The 15,777-nt window shown below is 36.7% G+C and overlaps 1 protein-coding gene across 2 annotated transcripts in view; it reads right to left on the bottom strand.

Annotated features, from left to right (window-relative positions):
- Odr4 (odr-4 GPCR localization factor homolog) overlaps positions 1 to 15,777 on the bottom strand; it is a 31,483-nt gene that overhangs the window by 15,167 nt on the left and 539 nt on the right. Inside the window, exons 2-9 of one of the 2 annotated variants that reach the window (XM_059280642.1) lie at positions 14,130 to 14,251; positions 10,895 to 11,029; positions 7,779 to 7,874; positions 5,608 to 5,714; positions 4,468 to 4,504; positions 3,639 to 3,779; positions 2,679 to 2,774; positions 1,704 to 1,769 (exon numbers count right to left, since the gene is read on the bottom strand). In XM_059280642.1, the coding sequence (XP_059136625.1) occupies positions 1,704 to 1,769; positions 2,679 to 2,774; positions 3,639 to 3,779; positions 4,468 to 4,504; positions 5,608 to 5,714; positions 7,779 to 7,874; positions 10,895 to 11,029; positions 14,130 to 14,228 (777 nt within the window). In that variant the 5' untranslated portion in view covers positions 14,229 to 14,251. Of the gene's footprint in view, positions 1 to 1,703; positions 1,770 to 2,678; positions 2,775 to 3,638; positions 3,780 to 4,467; positions 4,505 to 5,607; positions 5,715 to 7,778; positions 7,875 to 10,894; positions 11,030 to 14,129; positions 14,252 to 15,777 lie in introns of those variants that run through there. The other variant, XM_059280643.1, reaches the window with a different exon arrangement.

Genomic DNA, 15,777 nt, shown 5'->3' with positions numbered 1-15,777 from the left:
CCAATGGAAGTACTGGCATTTGGGAGTTAGATTTTTATTTAAAAATTATGTTTTATTCTTTGAACATTCCATACATTAAGTGATATTAATCATACCTACCTATCATGACCTCCTTCTAAGTCCCCAAGTGCCTATCTGCCTCCCAACTTCATGTCTTTTTTATACTTCATATTTTATTTTTGTTATTAATAAATTGTGGCTAAATCTTGATGTATAGGTGGGGTTCTGACTATGAGCAGCAGGATACAGGTGGCCTGGGCAAGACAAGTGGTTCAGGACACACACAGAACTTAAAGACACCACAGCAGACACATAAAATAAGTCAGAAAACACGAACTGATACTGTAAAGAGTCTTGACTTTTTAACTAGGCAATATCAAGAAGTAAGTCTAAGCCAGGTGGTGGCACACGCCTTTAATCCCAGCACTCTGGAGGCAGAGGCAGGAGAATTTCTGAGTTTAAGGCCAGCCGGGTCTACAGAGTGAGTTCCAGGACAGCCAAGGTTACACAGAGAAATCCTGTCTTGGATCCCCAACCCCCCAAAAGTAAGTCTAACTAGTAAAGGGTTATGTATGTAGAAGAACAGCATGCCTTGAAATAAAAGACACTTCTAAAATCCAAAGTCAAGTAGAAAATTTACAAGACAAAAAAAGTACTGTTAAGTACTGTGAAAAAAACACTAGAAACTAGATGGAGAAGCTTAAGTCCAATGCCAACTTAGCAATGTCTTATAGTTAAACACAGAGACAGATGGCAAAGCATCCTTATGAACCAATTATCTCCACTTTCTCAATTTAGTTAAAAAACTGAAAGTTCTGGTAGTGTTTCAAACTCTAGAATAATACTGGAATGAAATTTCTTATACTTCTTATAATCATGGTCTGTTCTTCAGAACAGCATGAGGCAGTATTAAAATGAACAACATTTAGAAGTAATTAGTAGTTTTAATTTAAGTGGTTTTTATTTAATTTAGTTTCTTCAATATACCCAATTTTTTAAAAAAATCTGAATTTCCATATAGATGTATAATTTTAAAATATCATACAGAAAAAAATGAAACTTGCTAATTAATCCTTTGGAGATTTTTTTTTTAGATTTATTTTATTTCATGTGTATGAGTGTTTTGCCTACATGTATGTGTGTACTATGTACGTGTCTACCGCACATGGAGGTCAGAAGAGGGCACTGGATTCCCTGGAACTGGAGTTATGGACAGTTGTCAGCCACCATGTGGGTGCTAAGAATCAAACCCATAATCTCGGCAAGAACAACAAATGCTCTGAAATGCTGAACCATTGCTCCAGTTCCCCTTTGGAGTTTTTATCAAATTAGAGTACAAGATGGAATATATACCTCAAATTAAATATATGACAACTCTCCGCCTATCAACATATATCTTCTTTTAAAAGTTTCTAAGAATTCCAACTTTAATAATCAAATCAACAGCTCAAAGTATTTGGATACATATGTACATATGCTTTCAAAATCGTTATTTATGTGTTAACGCTTTAATAGCCTTGAGACAAAAAGGCTCAAAATGGGTTAATCAGAGCAATGCTTCTTGGGAATAATTTTCTTATAACTAGATGTCTTAGATAGTTTCATATCTTGTTACATTTTTAATTAATTCAATTATATTCCTAATTTTTCATTATGTTAGGTGAAATAATTTATTTTAAATAAGTGTATTTAAAAATATTTACCAACTGTGTTAGCACTCGGACATCAAAAGAATGAGCAGTTGCTTGAGTATTTCCTCTAGATTTTTTCTAAAAATACAAAAGCCAGACTGTTAAGGTTATATATGAAAATTAAAAGACAATTTAAGAACTATTTTACATTTTCTAAATAACAAGGATAAAATGCAATCTTAATTAATTTTGCTTTTGTACAGACACACTACATTATATACTTTACATCAACCATTAAATAATCTCTTAAAATTATTCCCTACTCTAATTCCTTTAGATTTGAGATTAGTAAATTATTTTCTGTAGGTCAAAATCACATTGCCACCTTTTTGTGTAAATAAGTATTTCCTGGAACAGTCAAGCTCATTCATTTGTATTATCTACTGTCTATGGTTACTTTAATGGGACAAAAGGAGAGATGAATAGTTGAACATGAACCAACACGTCTTCTAAAACCTAAAGCATTTACTATTTCGCGTTTTCCAGTTTGCAGACCCCTGCTTCACAAGAGAGATCACCTAAGCTCCTCCTCATCTAGGTCAAGGTATTGGAGACCCCTACGCAGGCTTCCACATGGAGCTACAGATGGCAGCACACAAGACAGGCAGTTTTGAAGAAGCTTTCACAATGTGGAGATTAGATAGGCTTTAGATGCAGATGACATTCCTAATCCCAGGATTCGGTATCTCAGTTACACCAGAAATAGCCTCTTCCTATCACTTCCTGAGAAAAATATTTGCCCTTTACTTTGTAAGACCCAGGATGATATCGCTCACATTCAGTCCTCCCACTTGGGAGACAAAGGCAGCAGATCTTTGTGAGTTCTAGTACAGTCAGGGCTACATAGAAACCCTACATCAAAATAAATAAATAAAGGTCCTAGAAATGAGTAAATAAAGCTTGCTTTAATGAAGACAACAACTAAAGATAAGTCCATTTTTCCTTAAAAAATTATTTCCTAAATAGGACGATTTTCGCTTAACTCACCTGTCCTTCTAATAGGTCACAATCTTCACCTTTAACCTGTCCGTTAATCAAATAAACACCACTGTCTATTTGCTTGGCCCAGCGTGTAAGTCCACTCTTAAAAACAAGATGAAATCTGTCAGATGTAAAGTTATCTTAATCACGCCTCCTCTTCTGTTAGTCTCCGCCTACTACACTGAAATCTTGAAAACGTCCAAATGTCAATAACAGTGTTTAAATCCAGTACCACAAATTTAAAAGTCCTAATCTTTTGGCTCCTTATCCATATTAAATATGTTTTTTTGATCTTTTCCTAAAATTTATATCACAAACTCCAAGATCTTATTAACTACATGAGCATAGAAATAAATTCCAATGGTGTCTATTATCTTTTAAAAAGTAGAAAAATGAGGACCGGGCGGTGGTGGCGCACACCTTTAATCCCAGCACTCGGGAGGCAGAGGCAGGCGGATCTCTATGAGCTCAAGGCCAGCCTGGTCTACAAAGCAAGTTCCAGGAAAGGCGCAAAGCTACACAGAGAAACCCTGTCTTGAAAAATCAAAATAAAAAAATAAATAAATAAAAATAAAAAAGTATAAAAATGAGCCTTGAGTAGCATAAGGCAGTATTAAAGAAGAAAAATTAAACAGAAACAAAAAATGATGAAATACAAAGGAATAGAAAAAAGAAAAGCAAAACTAATTAGGATCAAGAAGGCCATCAGTAAATCTATGGACATAATTAAACTCTACATATGTTAACTAATAAATATTTATTAAGTACCTGCTTTGATAAATATATATTATGACATTATTCATGCTAAAAAAAATTCCTAATCCAGCTACAGTAATAAGTTCATTATACATATAACAATCATTTTAATAAAGTACAAGTTTTGAGGATTATAAATGTCACAACCAGATTAACAGCAGAGAACCCACTCAGTAATCAATGAAGAAAACATATTTTACTTTTTGATACCTTTGTATTTTTTTCCAGAGTATAACTGACAGAAGTAGCCGACAGTGGGATGTGAATATTAACGTGAATGGTACACTCTAGAGACAGCCATGAGGTAGACACTCTATTTTGATACTTCCAATCTGCAGGTCTTGAAGAACTCTTTAGTGGGAAGGTGGAAAAACAAAACATGATTTGGCTTAGGTAACATATATTCACTAATAAAGTAATATAAGGTATAAAAATCTATATATAACTTGAACAGGCTAGCATCCTCTAACGTCCTGTCAATTCCCCATTTAAGGGAAACAGACATTATAAAGTGAGCATGCATTAATTTTAGTACTCTTTCATACACGCTAGACAATCTTTGCAGCCTCCTGGAGGTAGGTAAAAAAAGGGTCAGAAAGCTCTGTTGAGAAGTCTAAAAGGTGCCCTAGGATCAGCTTTCACCTGTGGCCTCGCCAGTCCACTCTAAAGACTGCATGCAGCAAGTGCTCACCGAGCCGCCCCTCACTGTGGCTGTGCTCTCCCTGCTCCCTACACTGCTGAGTATTTCATATTGCTTTCAGGCAAGTGCTGGTCTGGCTTCTGTGCCACACGGGGAACCATTTGACTACGCACTGAAGCAACACAAAATTCTTAGTCACTTTTACCATCATCAGTTTCTCAAATGTAAACCAGGAGATTAACAACAACAAAAAACACACAAAAACTACAGGTGGTCATATGCATCAAAAAGAAGTGATGACACCGAAAATTATTAAAACTAAATATAAATAAAGATGAGTTTTGACTATTAAAAGTAGCTTATAAAACAGAAAAATCTTTAAAGAGTAGTTTTTCTTACCTTTGGATCACGGACATCATAAGTTCGACAAGATAATCTTTACTAGTTAAGGTCATAAATGACTCCGAAAGAATTCTTGATAATAAAATATGATCCAAAAACTAAAAATGGTACATATAAGTGCTTAAAAATTATACTTCAGATACTTAAAAAACATATACAGATATATAGCTATGCATTTATATAAGTGTTCGAATGTTTAGGTATTATGTATATTATGTGTGTATATGATTGCTGACTACAGCACTCCTGGTGCTTAAAAAAGCAAACAAAACACAAATTTCCTTCTGTTTATAAATATTGCTAATCATAATAAATGGAAAGGAAGCACCCATGAGTTCCTGTTCAAACATCGTCTGCACAGCATAAACAGTGCTGTTTCGGATGGGATCAAGCTCGGGAACATTTACTGGGCTGTGACACTTTCCAGGCAAGTATCACATCTTCTACAGGAAAAGTCTCTTTTTGAATTTTGTCTTCTCCAAGTCCTCATTTAGTGGGTCCTTGGATTGTGTCTCCTCTTTAGTGACTGTCTATCCTGGAGAATTATAGAGGAAAGAGTCTAAGGAAGCCATGTAACCATGGTGAAGGCATAAGAATTCCTACACTGTCCAGCTCAATTATATATAGGTGCTTCAAATTGCACATTTTAACTTTAAGAAATGAAGATGAAAATTATATTAACACAGCAAAAACATTATATGCTTAAGCTTATGTCTGAAAGAACCTACAGTGCAAAAATATACATGGTTAGAGAGCTGGCAAAGAATGCAGAATCCTAAGTACTTTCTCTCTACCAAACTCAGCACACAACCAGTAGCCATTATCATTATTAATATGATTATTGGCATCCCTAATCATAACAATGTGTTCTTTAAAGACAAACTTAATAGTCTTTTTTCAAAAGGATGATTTAAACAAATGTTGAAGGAAAGAACTGTGGGATTGTGATTTGCACAGCATATGATTTGGGGAGGAGACAGGAAAAGCAGGTTCAGTGTGGCATATGCTGATTTGGGGAGTAGAGAGGAAAAGCAGATTCAGTGCGGCGTACGCTGTGGATGATGCGGGCTAGTCAGCAACACTAATACTGTAGCCAGAACCACAGACATTAACCATAAACACCTAAATAAAAGATACTTTTTTGTAGAAGAACAAATGTGAAGTATCACTCGTTCTGAGACCTCTTCCTCTGAGACACTCCATAGTCTTTTTCTATTCATAGATTTTTCCACAGAAAATATTAGCTGAAAGACAGAAAAATATACATGAATTCATCACGTAATGAGAAATGTTGGAAAAGGCAATGATAATTCCCAATCTTCAGAATTTCATGGACCAAATCATCATATAACCATTTGTGATTTCATAAAAGAATCCACATAAAAATTGAGTTTTAAGTAAAAAACATAATTCCTCATAATTAATAATTAACTGGACATGATACATTAATTTTGGGCAACTAGCATTGATATAAAATATAGAATACAAACTTTGTTTTTGTTATAAAGGAAAGTAGTAAGTGATTATTTTAACTACAAAAATAAAACATGTTGCATAGTTAGCATTTCTTATTTAAATTTCACAAAACATGAAAGCAGCAAAAAATTAGGAGAAAAAAATCAGAATAGTGACCTAAATTTGTGTCAGAAATACTATCTATAAAACATGGACTTAGAATGAAGACAGAGGGTGATGAATGTGGCTCTAAGCTTTCTTACAACAATGTGTAGAGCGGTCTAATTTGTCACCTCATTCTTATGATCTATAAGCTGAAAACAACTTACCAGAAGACACATGCCTTTCCTGATAATATCGAAAGAAATTCCTCCACAAAACACAGTATTATATAATGACCAAAAGTATTGACAATAACAACACATTTTATAAAGTTATTCATTAAAGTATCTGTGGGGATATTTTGTTTGTGCTCTAACAAATAAAGCTAGCCTGGAGATCAGAGGGCAGAGCTAGCCACTAGAGGCTAGGCCGTGGTGGCACACACCACTAATCCCAGCACTAGGGAGGTGGAAACAGGAAGGGATATGGCTGGGTGGAGAGAGGAATATGAGGCAGGAGGAGACGGGAGCTCACTCCCTTTCAGGCTGAGGAGCTGGCGAGGGAAGAGGTGGCTGTGGCTTGCTCCTTTGTCTCTCTGATCTTTCAGCATTTACCCCGATATCTGGATCCGGGTTTTTATTATGAAGACCAATTAGGATTCGCACTACATTATTGAAAAAGGCAATAAATGTAAGTAAATCTTAAAATGGAAGAGTGCAAAAGACTGAAAACCGTGCTGGGGAGGGTCTATATCCTTCCTTCCTAGGCACAAAGTATCAAAGTCACGGGTGAAATATCTGCAGCAGAGGATACAAAAGTGGAGGTAGCTACAGCATCTACAGATTGCTTTTTTAAAAAAATTGCCCCCAGCTACCAGCTTTGTGCTTCTGAATGGTATGAAGTCCCTCTTGCTCACATGGTGAGATACGCTTGTGAACGTACATGTGGAAATTGAGTATGTAAAGATAGGAAAGTTTCCTGAAGACTACTTTAGGTTTGAGTTTAAGAGAAAACAGTTTGGGACTTTTCCATTTACTTTTGGACTGATTGATTACACTACCTGGTTTTCTGATGTAGTAGCAAAACAAAAAAAAAACAAACAAACAAACAAACAAACAAAAAAAAGAGATGCAGGATATGCACCCTCTTCAGGAGTGAAGAGTAAGTACGTGATTATTGTTTATATGTTAATCTCATAACTTCAAAAGATGTGACAAGCATAACTTGATATTACTACAATCACTTCCTAATAAGTGGAGGGTCTATGAGAAAACTGCTATTGCACAAGAAAAACAGACCATTATGACTGCTTATATAACATTATGATACCATCTTGTGAAGAGTTGTTTTAAGGGTCAGTAAGATGGCTCAGTAGGTAAAGGCATTGGCGTGGAAGCCTGGCAACCTGACTTCAAGCCCTGGGATTCATGAAAAGATGGAAGGAGAGAACTGAGTCTACAAAGCTGTCATTGTCCTCTGACCTCCACAAGTTCACCATGGTGGCTGCATGACCCGCCCCCCACAATCATATATATGTCTTTAATAAACAAACCTTTAAAAGTATTTTAAAATATGTCACTTTGACTGAAAAAATATTTAGATTTATTACACACAAGCTCTGCAAGCAAATGGATAGAAAAGGCTATTTCAACATAATTCTAGCATAAAGAATTATGGAACACTAATATATGTATGCTTAAAACAATATGTAACTTTGATTTCATTAAGAGTTTATGCTGCTTTGGACTTACTCTGCGCAGGGCATTTTGAAAATCATCTGCTAGTTCTAAAGTTGTAATAATAAATATTCCAAGAACCACAAGTCCTCCAGGGAGCATTCTGGACACCTAAAGATAAAAATACAGTATTAGCTATCATAAGCATGTCAATCTTTTCTATTTGATGCAGTAAACACTAAATCAGCAAATACCTATCCAGGACCAACTATACATATAGAATCCAGGTAGAGACAGTTGAAAAACTAGAGTGTAAATATATATATATATTTATATTATATATATATATATATATATTATATATATATTCTCAGAGGACCCTCAACTTTGTATCTTAAAATCACTTTAGTAACTTGTTTAGGTACCTCAGTATACAGACCCTTTTCTCCTAAGATTTGTAAAGTGAATTTTTTTCAATGGTCTTCCAACTATCTGCAAAATAAATATTTTACCTTAGACTGCCATTTTAATCTCTCCAGAATCTGGCCAATCTGATGTTCAGAGACATAGCTGATCTACTTTTTCTGAAATAGTCAAGTATGGTCACAACTACTCCCTGTTCACCACGCACTGCCCTAGGCTGTCTAATTCTATGCCTTTCCTCAGGCTCTTTCCTCAGCCTAAACTGACTGCTCGGACACTGACATCTTAATTCAGTGAGCTAACTTCAAAGTCAACTTGAGGGAGCTATTTTCTCTTGCACATTGATCTCTGAACTTCCAGTTACCCTGGAGAATCAGACAGTCTTGTATGTGTATACACTAATCTGCCCTCTATTATTATTTTCCCTGCACATGATGTGGCTAGTTTGAAAACTACATGTGTTTTTCTCTCCTAGCCAATTTCAGTGACAAGGGTACTTTTGCTAGCTTTCATAGACTTATGGTATAAGCAAACGATCACCAAGTTAAAATTTTAGAAAATTAGATATTAAAACATAATTTCTACTATATCTGCATTATGTCAGCTCATGGTTCCCTCGGATTTCATAATTTCCATTTAATCAGTCTGACAAATGTTACACAGTTTTCATATTTATCATGGGGAACCTTTAAAAGCTTTAAAAATTAAAACAAAGTTAACTCTTTCTAGGGGTAAAATATTAATTTACTATTACAAATTCATGCATATTCTCTCTGTATGTATTTGTATATAAATTATACAGAACGCATTAAATTTCATAGGGAAGGTAGGGCTGCTCGGTGGTTAAAACACTTGCCACACAAGCAAAAGGATCGGCACTCAAATTCCAAGAACCCATGTAAATGCTGGATGGGCATGGCAGCTGGCCTGTAATTCCATCCCCTGAGAGTGAAGACCAGGGATTCCCTACAGCAAGCTGGCCAGCAAAACAAGCTAGACTCTGCCTCAAAGAGTAAGATGCAGAGTGATTGAGAAAGACTACTGATCTAAGCCTCAAGCCTCCATTTATACACTTGCAAACACACATACACAGCGTGCATGCACACTACAAAGACATGAAAGAAAGAAAAAAAATATAAGAAAGCAAAAGCAAATTTAGGATAGAAAGTCATTTATATATACCATTAGGAATTAAAGTAACACCTTCTTTAACAGGCAATAGTAGTAATTCTTGGAATTTTTTTATAATTGCATACTACTCTCCCATCACAAATATATGCACATTTATTTATCTTAGAGGTTTTAAGTTGAGAAAGAAATACAAAATTCTTTTATCTTACTCTAATCATCTTCATTATTTTTTATTCTATACCACAACTCATTCAAGAAATGTTTTAAGTGAATTAGCATATTCATTACATTTTTCAGCAACCTCTAAATCCATTTCCTTCTCTCATAACAGTAATATTGTCTCACAAACATTCAAGGTAAAAATCTCAGCCATCTTTGGCTATTTTCTGTTCTAAATCTCTTTATTCTCAATCCACTTGGTCACTAAATTTTCATGATTCTAGCTCTTTCTCTGAAATTATGAAGTTTAAGCCAATTTATCCATGCATTATCTAGTATTTTACAACTCACACTATAAACCATGGAAATGCTGTAGGTTCTCAGCCTACAGCCATAAATACAGGAAACAGCTCCTGCCCTCACAAAGCTCAGAATCTAGTTCAGTCTCATACCCTCACTGGTTTGGACTACTGCTTTAGCTACAGTTTCTCTTCTGTCTCCAGGTTCTACTCTCCACTAATACTGTGCCAATATTAATGCTACCTTATACATTACTGGCAAATAAGTCGCTTTAACCTCTTTTAAAATACAGGGGTCTAAGGGCTTACCACTGGATTTTTCAATATAATACTTTTATGAGTACTCTGAGGATTTCACACAATATACTTTGATCATATTCATCCCCACTCTCCCCAGACCCAGCCCACTACCCTATGCTTTTCCTTCTAACTTCATGTCCTTTTTTTTTTTTTTTTTTTTAATAACCCTGTGAGTCCAAATTGTGCTGCCCATATATCCACAGGTGTGGGGCCATCCAATGGAGCCTGACTGATCTACTGGTGGCCACGTACTCTTTTTTAAGGCCACATCCTTAAAAAAGGACCATGACTCTCTCTGCCCTTACCACTGGGCTTTTTTTTTTTTTTTTTTTTTTTTTTGGTTTTTCAAGACAGGGTTTCTCTGTGTAGCTTTACGCCTTTTCCTGGAACTCACTTGGTAGCCCAGGCTGGTCTCGAACTCACAGAGATCCACCTGGCTCTGCCTCCCGAGTGCTGGGATTAAAGGCGTGCGCCACCACCGCCCGGCAACCACTGGGCTTTTGTTTACCAAGTGTACTTCTTAGAAATGTATTCCAAAGCCACCCATAAACAAGCCTTGTATTTAATTACATTTTCCTACACGCTTTGTGTTTCAACTACACTCAAGTGCCCAACTGCTTGCTTTTCCCTAGTATTATCTTTGTGTAAGTTCACCACACTGTCCTGCCCTTACTGAATATGTTCTCTGACTTGTTCCCTTAACAAAGTCCTAAGAGTCATTCATGTTCAGAGCCTTCTGTAAAAGTGTTTTGAATACAACCATTGGCATGCATTTAAGAAAGAAAACTGTAAAATTCTAGTCTAGTAACCCAGGAAGCATTTTTTCTTTGTTTCTGTTATCAACTAAATACAAACATCTATACGGCAAGACAATTTTACCTGGCTGGCATGTTCTGTGGCCCATTCTTCATCCAAAATATCCAACTTAGCTTTGGGAAGTTTGAGGTTCTCATTTTGTTCCTCTTTGGGTGGTGTTCTAGTGGCAAGAATCACATAATCCTTTTGTGAAGAACACTTTAAAAACAAATTGTAAAAGCTTATTGCAGTTATATCTGATTGAAGAATTAGCTCTGTCATGCAAAAACTAAACAGTATTTCAGCAATTTAAACTGTTAATACTCAAGTTATTATATGGAAGCTATACTCAGGGGAACTGATTTTAATAAACAGCCTTGCAGTATGTCTCTCATAACGCTGTTTATCTTTAATGTATATAATAGCAACTTATTATTTACTTGGACATCCTCAATATAAACCAGAGTGGTCTTTAAAAATAATTCTGGAACTGTGGATGTAACTCAGTTGATACAATAATTACCTAGCATGCAGAAGGCCCCAGTATCAATCACCATTGCCACATAAACCATCCATGATGGCATACATATGTAATCCAGCACACTCAGGAAATAGAAACAGGAGACCCACAGTTCAAGGTCATCCTGGACTGCAAAAAATTTGAGGCAGGTCAGGGCTATACAAAATTGTTGAGGCCGGGTGGTGGTGGCTCACGCCTTTAATCCCAGCACTGGGGAGGCAGAGGCAGGCAGATCTCTGTGAGTTTGAGGCCAGCCTGGACTACAGAGTGAGTTCCAGGACAGGCTCCAAAGCTACACAGAGAAACCCTGTCTCGAAAAAAAAAAACAAAAAACAAAAAATTGTTGAACAAAATGTCTGTTGTTGCATGTGCAAGTAAACGACATAACTAAAATGCACTATGCTTAGTCAATACTCCAATTATTTTATTTATTTTCTCTGTAGTTTAAATGGATTGGATGTTTAGCAAACATAAAATCTCGTTTAGAAAGTGACAATGGCCAGGCGGTGGTGGCGCACGCCTTTAATCCCAGCACTCGGGAGGCAGAGCCAGGCGGATCTCTGTGAGTTCGAGGCCAGCCTGGACTACCAAGTGAGTTCCAGGAAAGGCGCAAAGCTACACAGAGAAACCCTGTCTCGAAAAACCAAAAAAAAAAAAAAAGAAAAAAAAAAGAAAGTGACAATGACCTTGTTTATTTTATTTGGATTGCCATAATAGTGAAAAGTAAATAAATAAATAAACCTACAGAGATGCATTGAGAGAACAAGGGAGGGGATTTGGAACAAAATTCAAAGAGGTTCCAAACTCCAGGTCTTTCATTTTTAACAAGTTAAAAATGGTAATTAAAAGTGAAAGACCTAAAAATAAACTTATGGTCTACAAGATATCTCAGTTTCACTACAGCATGGTTCCTCAGTTAATAAGGCTCATAATGTAGTTAGAATGGTGTTATCTCCAAATATGACCTAAAACTCCCTAGAGATCATTAGCATCATCTTGAAATAAGTATTATCTCCAGAAAATCACTTTCAAATGTACACAAGAGTGTATGGCTTTATTAAAGAGATGTCTCTTAGGGCTGGAGAGATGGCTCAGTGGTCAGGAGTGAGTATTCTCTTGCAGAAGACCAGGTTCAGTTCCCAGCAACCACATCTGGTAATTCACAACATCCTATATCTCCAGCTTTAGGGACTCCAACCCCTCTGGGCTCCTTGGGCATCTGCATTCACATGTGCATGTGTGTACATGCACACACACACTGAAAAAAAATCACGAAAATAAAATGTAAAAATATATATCCATATCTTCTTCTTTAAGTTCTCCCCACCCCTTCTCTCATTTTGTTTTGGAACTGGATTTTACATAGCCCAGGCTGGCCTCAAACTCACTATGTAGCCAAGACTGATCTTTCTGCCTCCGCCTTCCAAGTGCCAGGACTACAGCCATGAGCCACCATGCCTGACAGAGAGGAGTCCCTTCTTTCATAAGATGTTGAACTTTGAAAAGAAAGAGAAACTAACATTCAGAGTAGGAAAAAAGCAAGCTTGAGAAGACAGACGAGGACAAAGGTGAGCTCTGGAATCAAGAGAAGAGAAAGAATGCAGAAAATGAAGAAATAAAGACAGTATGGAGCTGGATATAGCGTTCACATCTATAGTGAGAACGGTAAGTTCAAGGCTGGTTTGGGCTCCACAGTAAAATGCCTGGTTTAATAGGTGCTGAGTGAGGCAGGCAAGCATGGGAAGTCGTTTAGCCTGGGACCCTATTTCACTTGGGTCATGACTTACTTGCCCCCTCTTATAATATACTTGGTAGCCTAGTCCCTTCACCTGTAGGAACCATGCATAAACACCTCTCTCCTAGCAGCCTCACCCCCTGAGGCCACTACCTACATTGGGCTACACAATACTTCCATCTCTAAGAAACAGTACAATTTCCCTGTCTTTGGTAACAATCACATTAGACAGTTTCTATTCAACTGTATTCCCAACATATCTGGTAAGAATAGAAACGTCCAACCAGCCTAAAATGGTTTTAGATGCATGTGCAATTAGACAAACTGTCAAGTGAACTTTTAATGAAAAATCTTATGTCTATATATTAATTTAAATTGAATTAAATCAGGTGGATTATGGGCAGGGACATGTTCATTAGGGAAAATAAGTATCAGACCTTATGTATCCTCACCATCATAATAGACAACCACTCAAACTATATCCTTAGAAGCCAGCATCTCCTTCTTTTGAACCCCAATTTGGACACTTAGGGACTCTCACTCATGTGGCCTGCAGTGAATCTGAACTTCTGTTGTGTTTCCTTCAAAGTTATCTTGCCACATTTGCAAAGTGGTGAGTCCTTATTTTCAATCATTTGGATAAGAGGCCAAGAACTTGGGAAGAACTGATCCTGACTTTCACCATGCTGACAACCCCCAGTAACACGGAGGCTGAAACTTGGGGCTTTATTTATGTTGGGCAAGTACCAACTGAGCTATGTATCCAGTCTAAAACGCAAAGAAAGCAAATTGTGAATAATCTGGTCAGTGAAGAGTTTAATTTTGAAGTTTGGACGTTATAAGTTACTTTCACAGTACCAAAGGGAATGTGATTATATTTATTCAAACTTCAGCCAGGTTCCCTCTCTTTCAAATGATAACTCAATGATCCATTTTGGATTACCTTCTTCAGATTTATGTTCCTTCCATATACAACCTTGAATTTACTATTAAATGGCATACTTAATTTAAATTAATGAGTAATTTGTTTTCATCAATATGTAGAGTAACAGACATATACATACCTGTCCTATCAAAAGACCAGAGACAAAAGATTTTCCCTCGAGATTGATGTTTGAAAGATACTGGCCAACAGTCTCTTCTACAATGTAGGTTCTTCCCATTATTGACAGCCAAATTCAATAGCCTAAATTACAAGAAATACAATTTGCATTTTTGGAAAAAATGTAATTTTTGATGTTTTAAAATGGACAGATGGGTAATAGAGAAAAAAAAGTAAGTGTTACAATTCTGACAAATGTCCTATGTCTTATTGTGATTATTTACTACATAGGGCATTCTTTTTTTGTACAATTGAAATGTAGCTTTGGAATTCTGAGTACAGTGCTGTAAGAAACAACTCCCTGGGGGCTGGAGAGATGGTTCAGCGGTTGAAAGAGTGCTTGCTGCTTCTCCATAGGGCGGTTAGAGATCAGTTCCTAGCACCCAAGTCCAGTGGTGCACAAATGCCTGAAGCTCCAGCTCCAGGAAATCTGAGTCCCTCTTCTGGAGTCTGCATACATGTAGCATACCCACACAGATATGTACACCAAATTAAAATCACAAATATTTTTTTTTTAAAAAAAGAAAGGAAGGAAAGATAGACTCCCAGCCAGATATGGTGCCGCATGCCTAGAATTCCAGCACTCCAGAGGCTGAGGCAGATTTGATAGTAGGAGTTGGAGGCCAGCCAAGGCTATACAGTGAGTTCCAGGCCAATCGGATCTAAACAGCAAAACTCTGCCTCAAAAACACAGAAAGAAAGCAAAACAACAATAAAATCACAATTACCAATCAACCATGAGAAATTAAAGCTATTTCTCATTCTTGGGATAAGGAAATAATGAAACCATTAGCCAACACATCTAATTTCTTATTTTAGATCTACTCCTTAGCTACATTCTCTTTGTTAATTGATTGGTGAACTTCCATGTTCTCATTTTTAAAATATAAAAGATGAATTTCTGATTCATTCATTAAGAGGTAGAGAGATTCAAATTGATTCAAATGGTTACTTTCTAGACATTGTACTCGGTGGGAAGGTACAAAAGTGAATGATTGCTGACACGAGACAACTCACTTAACAGCCACATAAGTAAACAGTAATGACAACTATCTATATATATATAGCTTCCATTCTGCACAGGGCATTGTTCTAAGTACTTTACGTGCATTGACATTTAATACATACCCCCACGAGGCTAGTACTAGTATTGTCATCTCCGTTTTATACATAAAGAAACCAAAAGAAGGAAATAACTCCTCCAAATGACAAAACCGTTTCCTGGGAAAGGAGGGATTTAAGCTCTGACAGTCTGTTTTGTTCACACCAACAATGTATACTGTCCTTCAATTAAATCATTGCAATGGACAGCTCCTCTTCTCTCCTTCAGTTTGTGAATGGAAACTAGTATATCTGTACTAACTTAATCCCTCCCACCCCCTTCACTGAAACAGGGTCTGACTACTAACCCAGGCTGCACTGGAATAATAACTCTCCTACCTCTTACTCCCAGTTACTGAGATCACGGGCATGTGCTAACCCTTATTTTCAATCAAGGGTCAACACATTCTTCCAGAAAAGTAAGCAGGCATGAAACAAAGTACATACTGAAAAACAGTGCTGAAACATGATCTGGAAACAAGCATAGTTCTGTTATTGTGGCAAGATGA

Source organism: Peromyscus eremicus, chromosome 15 (genome assembly GCF_949786415.1).
Source record: "Peromyscus eremicus chromosome 15, PerEre_H2_v1, whole genome shotgun sequence".
Lineage (NCBI taxonomy): Eukaryota > Metazoa > Chordata > Mammalia > Rodentia > Cricetidae > Peromyscus > Peromyscus eremicus.
Note: the sequence above shows the minus strand (reverse complement) of the source record. Positions and strands in the feature narration are given on the sequence as shown.